At 34.7% G+C, this 10,683-nt stretch overlaps 1 protein-coding gene across 1 annotated transcript in view; it reads right to left on the reverse strand.

Annotated features, from left to right (window-relative positions):
* SLCO6A1 (solute carrier organic anion transporter family, member 6A1) overlaps positions 1-10,683 on the reverse strand; it is a 139,484-nt gene that overhangs the window by 98,011 nt on the left and 30,790 nt on the right. Inside the window, exon 4 of the mRNA XM_006900688.1 lies at positions 5,087-5,186. Coding sequence (XP_006900750.1) covers positions 5,087-5,186 — 100 coding nt within the window. The remainder of the gene's footprint in view (positions 1-5,086; positions 5,187-10,683) is intronic.

Raw genomic sequence — 10,683 nt, forward strand, 5'->3', positions numbered from 1 at the left:
TGTGTGTGTGTGTGTGTGTGTGATAGAAGGGAAGAGGTGAGGTTATATATAAAATTATAAATGAACCCTGAAACTCCCAATATTAAAGTTATAGATACTTAAATATAAAGGAGGACCTATTAGAATAAATACTATCCTTTTAAACTTCTTTCTTTTAAAATCATCTTATTCTTTTAAAATTATGCATCTAGCACTTCATATCACATTTGGTCCTTCAAATTATATATACCATCTTTTATATAGCATTGCTGTTAGATGCTGTTGATTGGGATCTGATTCATAGCAACTCCATGTTCAACAGGATAAAATCCTACCTTACCTTGTACCATCCACCCAATCTCCGCTATACTTAGTTCATCATTGTATTCACTGTATCAAATTATCCATCCTCTTGTGAATCCTTTGCTTTCTCACTTTTTCAAACATTATATCCTTCAGGGGCTAGAATCTCTTAACAACATACAATAAATGTGTAAGACTTCTGGTTGCACGTTTTCTAAGACAGATTTATTTTTCTTTTAACAGTCCATGGAATACTCAATATTCTGTGACCTCTTAAATAAAATAAAGGCTGACAGTCTTTTGCAGTAATTTCACTGAAGTTTCAGATGAATTCATGTATTTATCCTTCTGGTTATCAGCCTTAATTCTCCTTAATACCCTCTGTTAGCCTCTGTCACCTGTCTTCTCCACAGTTTCACTTAGTTTGCATTTTCTCATCAAAAAGTCTTGCATTAGGACAGGTAGGGCTAAGGATGTGATGGCTCCTATGAAAGATCTCTTCATTCTTCTCTTTGCACTCACAAATATTTTGCATGTTCAGTACTGTCTTAGAATATTATTAAAAGTATGACTGTGTCGTACATTTTCATAGTTATATAGAGGTTAACAGCAAAATTCTGAAGACCACACAGCACACTGACATAAAACCACCATAATCACAAGCAAGTTTTAGAAAAGGCCATGGTACTAAGGATATTATAGCTACTAAGCATATGATTGTGCTTATGAGAAACCTATACATGGACCAGGAGACAGTCAGCAGAGCAAGGAAACACTGCATGGTTCAAATTTGGAAAGGGTGTATGCTAGAGATGTGTCCTTATCTCCATACCATTTCAATATATAAGAAGAATATAACATTCAGGAGGCAGTGCTCTATGAGGAGAAATGTGGCAACAAGATTGGAGAAGATTCATCAACAATCTGCATTATACAGATGACACAACCTTGCTTGATGAAACTGAGGAGGTTCTGAATTGCTTGGTTGAATAGCTTATGTATTACCAGGATTATTTAAGAACACAAATATAAATTAGGGAGATCTGGTGGCCTATTTAGAAGGGAGTTGCACTGCCAGCCCTGAGACAGGCACTAAGAATACATCAATCTACCAGCTGCCCCATGGGAAAAAGATGAGCAATCTCCTCTTATTAAATTTTCAGACTCTTAAAACCCACTCAAGGGTCAGCTACAAGTCAGTTTCAGTTCAATGGGAAAAAAACTAGGGTTTTGTTTTATACTTTTTTTTTTCAGTAAAAACATGAATAAAGAATGGCACGGGGTTTCATTTCTGATTCACATTATCCAGTAGGCATATATAATCAAACATTGGGCGAATATGCTGTCAAGGATCTACTTAAAATACTCAAGAGCAAGGACATGAGAGTTTGTGTTACATCCTTTGGGCATCTTATCAGGAGAGGTTAGTACCTAAAGAAAGAAATCATTCTTGAAAAAGCAGAGAGTCATTGAAAAAGAGGAAGACTTTTCAGGGGGTGGGTGGATATACAGGCTGCAAAAGCAGACAGAGTGAGAATGACACAGGGCTGAGCAGTGTTTCTTTTGTTGTGCATAGTATCACTAAGAACTGTAGCTGACTTGAGGGATTCTAACATAAAAAACATACATATCTCAATAAACAATGACTTGGGAGTTTCAATTCTAGATTATTATTATGAGTATATATTTTCATTTGATAATAGCATTAAGAAATTTTCCCTTTTTAAACTTTTGAACCCAGCTATGCATTTTAAAAGTTGGCTGGCCCTGACTAAGTCTCCAGTTTGGAGGCTCATGCATGAAGCAGTTGGATTCTGGAGGATAGTTTCTCTTGATTTTGTTTAAAGTTGGGTGAAAAGTGCTTAGTCTTTTTTTATTATTATTTTTATTCTTTCACAATCATGTGTAAGCTGACTAGTTGCCAGGATTTATTTAACAATCAGCTGTTTAAATTAATCAGGACCTGGTGGGCACGCCTTTGCATTTAAAAGGTGGCTGGCCTTGAGGGCATGTGGCCCTGGGCCTGTTAATAGTGTCTGGGAAGAACACTGTCCGAAGTGGTATAGCACTTGCCTGTCAGTTTGCTGTAGTGAGATAACTTGGGTTGCTGTGATACTGAAGACTATACCAATGGTGTATCAAATGTTATAATGGTTACCCATAGTAACCATTTTGGCTTTATTTTGGCTGTACATGAGATGTTTAGTACTCTTCTCCAAAATCACAGGTCAAATGTGTCAATTCTTTTTCCTGTCATCCTTATTCTTTGACTAGCTCTCAGATGCATAGCAAGTCATCAGAAAGATTATGGTCTGAATCAGACTCACCATAGTCTTCAACTTACCTGATTTATTAATTTATAAGAACTCCCAGATTGAGACGGACTTGGAAGTAAAGATTGGCATCCACTTCTTAAACAGTGAGATTTTGGAAACTCTATGAACAGTAGAGAAGCAACGATAACTATAGAACAGGGTTCAGATCTTTTGTTCATAGTCGCTATAAGTAGTACTCGACTCGACGGCACTTAATAGCAACAACATGTATTCTAAATGTTTAGATTCTATTTAGTTAGGTGCCCTTGAGTCTACACTGATTCAAGTTTTGTGTATTGTTGCGTAGGAAAGCAGAAAATTATTTTTAAAACAAAGGTCAAACACAGCAGCTAAAACCCGATGAAATTAAAATTCAGAGTGGATTGTTACTATTCTTGATGTATGTCACCAAGTCAGACCAACTGATAGCGGACCCTCTAGGGGGTTTTCAGAGGCAGTTAGTTATATGGGAGGTGACTATTCATCCTCCCACAGAGTGATTGATAGATCTGACCCACATGCCTTGAAGCACAGCTTCTTATCATTAGTACACCAGAGCTCCCTAATGACTTACTCTGATCCTATAAAGTACAGATCGGAACCTTGCCCTATCCTCTGCCACATTCATGATCCCTGCCTCCTCAAGCCCACTGTTGACTTCATTACATCATCAAGGTTGAGTGAGAGGAAGCAGTTCTTCCCTAGTCACCTTTTGAATGCCTCCCAACCTCAGGGTTTCATCTTCCGGAACTATACCTAGCAATGTTGTTTTGTTATGAACATGATTTTCAAAGGCCCATTATTTCTGATGTGGATGACCAGTCCTATTGTTTGTAATTAGTCTTTCATAGTATAGAAGCTCTATTGCAACCTGTTTACTATCAATAATCTTGTTAGTATTTGAAATTTCAGAGGTTTAGTGTCCAATATCATGGCAACAGGCAATACAGTATGGCAAATTTGCAGGTGAGTGGTGATTATATTATGTAAGATGATTATATATGTGTAGATAATTGTCTATTTAGAAGATCCAACAAAATCAAATAAACTATTAAGTTTAGTTTTAGATTTGAGGGATATAGATATGTCAAACAAATTTAGTGTTCAATATATTTTCCTTCTTAGTAATAATTTCCTACCTAAAAATAAATGACCAGAAAATATAATAATATGCATATGGCATTCACAATACTAAGAAAATGTATGAATTATCTAAAATTAAGTTTACTGGCATATTTTCAATAAGAAAGATCATATAAAAATGCAAAGTTAATTTTAAGCAACATACTACATTTTTGCAAGAAAATATACTTAAAAGTAATAAATCAGGGAAGTTGAAGACTATGGTGAGTCTGATTCAGAACATAATCTTTCTGATGACTTGCTATGCATCTGAGAGCTACTCAAAGAATAAGGATGACAGGAAAAAGAATTGACACATTTGACCTGTTATTTTGGAGAAGAGTACTAAACATCTCATGTACAGCCAAAAGAACAAACAGATACATCTTGGATAGAGTGCAGACAAAGTGCTCTTTGGAGTCAAGAATGATGAAACTTTTCCTCACATACTTTGGGCATGTTGCTAAGAGGTGCTATTCTTTGGAGAAGGAAATGATGGTGGGAAGGATGGAGGGTCTGTGAAGAAGAGGAAGACCCTCAAGCAGGTGGACTGACATGGTGACTGCTGCAGTAGGCTCCTGTGTGTTAGGAAGTGTGAGGATGGCACAGGATAGAATAGAGTTCAGATCTTTTGTTCACAGGGTCACTAAGAGTCATATTTGACTCAAGAGCACCTAACAGCAACAATTCTAATCAGAGTAATCTAATTTAAAAAATTTATAATCTCAAGTTTTAATTAACTCAACTTGATGTCATATAATAACAACTATTGGCCTCTACAAAACTCTGGTGTTTCCAGTCTGTAGACAGTTCTTCTGATCTTCCAAATGTCATGCCTCTCAGGTATTCTAAATTCATAGTGGCACTGAGTGAGAAAGACTGGAAATCTTCTGTGAGATTTGTAGTCTTGAACATCCAATAGAGCGTCTGCTGCAAGTAATTTTCAACTTGATGCCTATGAATAGAGCTGGCTTTTTTTTTTTAGAGCTGGCTTTTTTAATCTCAGTTTTTGTTAGCTTCATTTATCCCAGTTTTATTAGTTATAAGAAAAAGTGTATACTTTTTCCACAAACTCCACTTTTGTAGGAACCCAGTTTCAGAACTATAAACAGGTCTCTCCACTTTCCATTGGCAGTAAATTACATTTCCTTCATTTACAATAATCCTTCATTTCAATACGGGACTAGAAAAGTCAAGGAGGAATCACTAATGACACTACTTACCCATACATACTTAAAGTATGACATTTAAAATATTTTTATATTTATAATTTATTATAGATATAAGAAAAAATTTATACATATTAATGTCTACATATTATCAATGCAAACAAAAATAAAAGGAAGGAAGAAAGAAAAATGGCTTACTTTTTAATAGCAGTATTATTTATCATAAAAGTCTGAATTTGTGGTGTTCCTAATATAGTGCCGAAAGCATAACCGAATAAAGCTGAAGCTTCTCCAAAACCTATAAAATTTAATATTGAACAATAATAACTAGATGAGCTGGTTTTGTTACAAAATGTTAAAAAAATCCTTAAGTTACTGAAATGGGTAATTCTTGAGTTATTCATACCACACCACCCAGTGTATGTATTAGAAAAACCAAGATAATTACATAATTCAAGAAATTTTGATTTATATATTTATTGTAATATGAATAAACATATTTATACATAAATATAAATTCTAAATGTAATAATATGTTTTAATCTTAAGTAGTAGCACCTTTGCATTCTTCAACCAAATGCCAGAATGGTGAGAGATGTTTAGAGGGTAAGGTTCTCTCTGCAATGTATTAATTAGTATACAACAGAAGTAAAAATAAAACAAGTATTTGGTGCCACCTTTATTCAACAGTAATAAACCAATGGAGGGAGATTCTAAAAGAAAGTATGAAGATAAATATGCTATTTTAATTTATTTTATATTTCTAGTGGGAAAATTATTTTGATTCAAAGTGAGATTTTTTAATTTAAACCATCTTTATTATATATTAACAATATTTTAAAGTTGTCAGTGATAATTACATAATTTGCAGATGATCTATCAGGACCAAAATCTATTGCAATGTAAGAAAATGCATATTCCCCGATTTGTATTTGGTTTAGTAACTGTAGGACACAGTACATATAAGCATGTATTTTCTCCCTGATAGAGTAAGATTATGATTTTAATTTTCAATATATGGGAGGTACTTCAGAATATCAATAAATTCCACCCATCCATACTTCTTCCATCCTATCCATTCATCCATCCACCCATCCATCCATCTTAGATGATTTTATAATTCCATCATCTAACTGAATCTAGTACAGTGGTGGAACCAAGTTATGCCATTATTCTCATTATATAGCCCTGTATCATGTTATAAAGGAAATTCTAATAGTCTTTGTGGTAAGGGAAATCATACTGTCAACGTATAGAAAGGCAGTTCAAGTCCCACCAGCATCTGCATGGGAGAAAAATAGACAACCTTCTCCCATGTGATCTATAGCCTCTGAAAACCACTGGAGGGTCTGCTATGAATCAGTTTTAACTCAACAGCACACACCAACATTCCTATTATATGATAGCAACTTTCCACTGTATCCCAAAAATTTAAGTGTACAACTCCTCAAGAGATTCCATTCAGTAGCTGTTGTTGTTGTTGTGTATCATCCAGTTGGAGCCAACTCAGAGCTGATCCTCCAAGTGGGTTTTCAGGGGCAGTTAAGTGCAAAGGAGGAGACTGCTCATCCTTTTTCCTTGGAGCAGATAGATGGTGGATTTGAATTGGGTGCCTTTGGGATTGCAGCCCAGCTTCTTACCACTAAGCTAATCAATGCTCCCCCCCAAATAAAAAATTCAAAGATAAAATTACAGTTTCTGTACTTCGATATATGGACCTAGCCATCACTTAATACTTATTTTTTACCAAATATTTTGCACTTATGGGCTCAGTAAAAATAACCAGTCAACTACTTTATGCAGTAATGACATATATCTGGCAGTGATGCACACTAAGTTTCTAGATGAGAGTCATACTGTCTGTCTTTGTTAAAGTTATGTATCAACTTGGCAACAGTAGTTAGCAGTTATGTGATGGTGGAATTTGGCAGTTATGTAATGATGAAGCTTGGAAAATATGTAATGATATCAGTTTGTAATGACGTAATAATTTGACAATTATGTAATGATGTAATTTCTGATGTTGCTATTGTTGGGTGCCATCAGTTACTACTTAGAGAGATGCTATGAACAACATATCTGAAGCTTACACTCTCAAGCACCATCTTCACAATTTCTGATATGTTCGAGTTCACTGTTACTGTCACTGTGACTAACAGTTGTGTGGAAGGTCTTCCTCTGACCTTCAACCTTTCCCAGCTTGATGTCTTTTCCTAAGAAAAAGCCCCTTCTGAAAAAATGCCCAAAGCATATGAGACTAAGTTTTATCATCCTTACCTCTAAGAACTATTCTGGTTGAACTTTCAAGACCCTCAACCAGGCTGTTGACACAGTAACTGCTGCAGTGGGTTCCCGTGTCAGGAAGCGTGAGGATGGCACAGTATGGAATGGGGTTCAGATCTGCTATTCATAGAGTCACTATGAGTTGTACTCAATTTGATGGCACCAAACAACAACAACACTGGATATACAATATTTTTCTCCAACACCATAATTTTACATATTTTTTATTTTCTTGACGTTGAAGTATAATCCATATTGAAGTCTTTAATCTTTGATCATCTGCAGTAAGTGCTTCAAATCTTCCTTACTTTCTACAAGAATGGCTGTTACATTCACAAGGCAGTATGTTGATGATTCTTCTTCCAGTCCTGAGGCCATATTCTTCTTCATGTAGGCCAACTACTTGAATTATTTGTTCAGCATATAGTGTGAATAGGTATGGATAAAAGTATAGATACATTGACAAATATTTTTTCTTGATTTTAAACCATTCAATATTCCCTTATTGTTTTCACAATTGCTGGTTGGCCTATGTAGGTATAGGTTTTGCATGAACACAATTAAGTGTTCTGTAATTTCTATTCTTCCCAATGTAACCCCTAATCTATTACAATCCTCATTATTTTCAATAAAAGAAATTTTCACCTAATAGCCTCGTCTTTGGAGTCCAGCCATGTCAATAAGTAGGGAATGAGTGCATATTGTTTTTGTAAGGTATCACCAGAATGGTTTTAATAGTGACCCTATTTATAACAGAATAAAATGCTGCCTGTTCCTCTGTAATCTTCACTCTAAAACTCCTGCTATACATCTGTCTCTGATTCTAAATGATCCTCCATTTGGGTTTCTGATGCTTTAAATCTCTAGGGGAACAGACTGTCCAACTTTCCTCTATGGAGTAGCTGGTAAATTTAAACTTTTGATCTTACAGTTAGCAGTCTCATGTTTCACCATGACACTACAGACCTTCTGAGTTCATTGTTAAATGAAACAATTCATCAATCTCTCTTGTTGAGATTTCCACTTACCCTCTACTTCTCAACATCAAGAAGACAAAAATTCTCACCACTGGACAAATAAGCAACATGATGATATAGCAAGAAAAGATAGAAATTGTTTATAATTATTTAATCTTACTTGGATCCACAATCACCGTTTGTATCAGCTATCACAAGATCAAAGACGTATTGCCCTGGGCAAGTTCACTATAAGGGGTGTCTCCAAATTACTTAGAAGCAATGACATCAGTTTATAACTAAGGTGTGTATTTTCAGTCACTTGTTATGCATCTGTGAGCTGGACAATGAATAAGAATGACAGAAAAAGAATTGGTGTTTTTGAGTTGTGGTGTTAGAGAAGAACATTGAATATTACATGGACTATTAAAAAAAATCAAACAGGTATGTCTCAGAGAAAGTGTACTCATAAGGTTCCTTGTAGATAAGGATAAGTTATTTTATATATTCTGTATACTTTACTAGAAAAGGCTATTATTTGGAAAGGGAAATCATACTTAGAAATATAGTGAAGACCATTGAAGACAAAAAGACTCTCAATGAAATAGATTGATACAGAGACTGCTACAATGGGCTTAAGTGTGTCAGAGAAATGAAGATGATACAGGATAGGACAGGGTTCATAGGGTCACTAAGAGTCATACTAACTTGACAATACCAAACTACTTTATCAAGCATGAAGTTCTTCTCCAGGGATTGATCCTTTCTGAAACATGACAAATTAAATGAATGAGTGTCCCCAACCTTATCTATAAGAAATATTCTGGCTGCACTTGTTCCAAGACAAATTTATTGACTCTTCATTATTCTTTTCCAACACAGTAATTCAAAGACATCAATATTTCTTTGGCCTTCTTTATGCAGTTTAGTTGTCACATTCATACGAGGAAACAAAAATATCATGATTTAGGTCAGAAATATTTTAAACATCTTTTGATTTTTAATTATTTAAAGAGGGTTCTCCCCCAGTATATTTTCCAAAAGAAGAAATAGTTTTATTTCTTTTTTTTTCTTTTTCTTTTGGCTCAACGTATGTTTGTTGGGTTTTTTTTACCTTACTCTTTCAATTTGTTGTTCTTCAAAAATGTTTTCAACATCACTTAATTTCTTGACTGCTATTTGCATAGGCATTGAATGCAGATCTATTTGAAATAAAATCCTTTATATTTTCAGGCATTTCCCCATTTTTCAAGATGTTGCTTATGACCTAGTTCCCAGAACTTTTTCTTTTTTCTTGTTAAGCTGTAATCCATACTAAAAGCTATATAGGCTGTGATCTTCATAAAAAGTGTTTTAAGTCATCAACACTTTAAGCAAGCAAGGTTGTGCCATCTGCATATTGTTGTTGTCGTTGTTGATTACTGTCACAACTCATAGCGACCCTTTGAACAGAAGATCTGAAGCCTTTCTATAACTATCATCGTTTCTCAAAGTTCATAGAGTTTCCAGAGGCATGTTGTTTAGGCAGTGGATGCCACTCTAACTTCAAAATCTGTCCTCAACTGGGAGCTACACGAAAAACTGCCCACCATGGGTAACCATTATGGCATTTGACACCCCAATAGCACAAGGTTCAGCATCACAGCAAATTGACAGAAGAGTGCTTCACCGCTTAGAAAAATGTTCCTCCAAAATATATTAACAACCAACTTTTAAATACAAAGGCCCTCCACTGAAGTCTTGTTAATGTCAAACAAAAGTATTAAGTAAAAAACCACCATAAAATACAACACTATTGTCTCTGAGTCCAACTCTTAGTGATCCTACATAGAGTTTCTGAGTTTGTAAATATTTATAGGATCATGTGCCCAATGTTCTCTGGCAGAGCACCTGGTGGATTTGAATCACAAGGCTTTGGATAACAGCCCAATAGGTTATCTACTAAGCTAGCAGGGATTCTTCTGCATATTCTATGATGTTAAAATGTATTTCTTCAATTATTAAACCATGTTTCTCTCTGTATATCCTAATGCCTCAAACTATCTGTTCAGCATGCAGACTTAGTGAAAGGATACAAACTAGGTGCATATCTTTACTATTTTTAAACCACATAGTCATTCTTTCTTCAAACAACTGCCTCTTGGTCTATGAAAAGGTCTGACATTACCACAATTAAGTATTCTAGAATTCAATTCTTCACAATGTTAACTATACTAAAAGTGTTATGATTCACACAGTTGAATGTCTTAGCATAGTCAATAAAGGATACATAACATCTTTCTGATTTTGTTTTCAGGAAAGATCCATATAGCACTAGTAATAATATCACTTGTGCTATTTCTCTTCTGAATCTAACTTCAATCAACAGTTTGTTCTCTGTTAATGTATGACTATTGCCATTTTAAGAATATTTTCAGTAAACTTTTGCTTTGCTTTCACTGTTATTAATATTATTTTATCATTTTTCTTTGAGATGTGTACAAATATTCATTTTTTTAGGAAGCTGATTAGGAAACTGTCTTTTATTTAAAAAAATTAACTGTTCCAAATACAGAT

Source organism: Elephantulus edwardii, unplaced genomic scaffold, assembly GCF_000299155.1.
Source record: "Elephantulus edwardii isolate Elephantulus edwardi_28Jun2011 unplaced genomic scaffold, EleEdw1.0 scaffold00290, whole genome shotgun sequence".
NCBI lineage: Eukaryota > Metazoa > Chordata > Mammalia > Macroscelidea > Macroscelididae > Elephantulus > Elephantulus edwardii.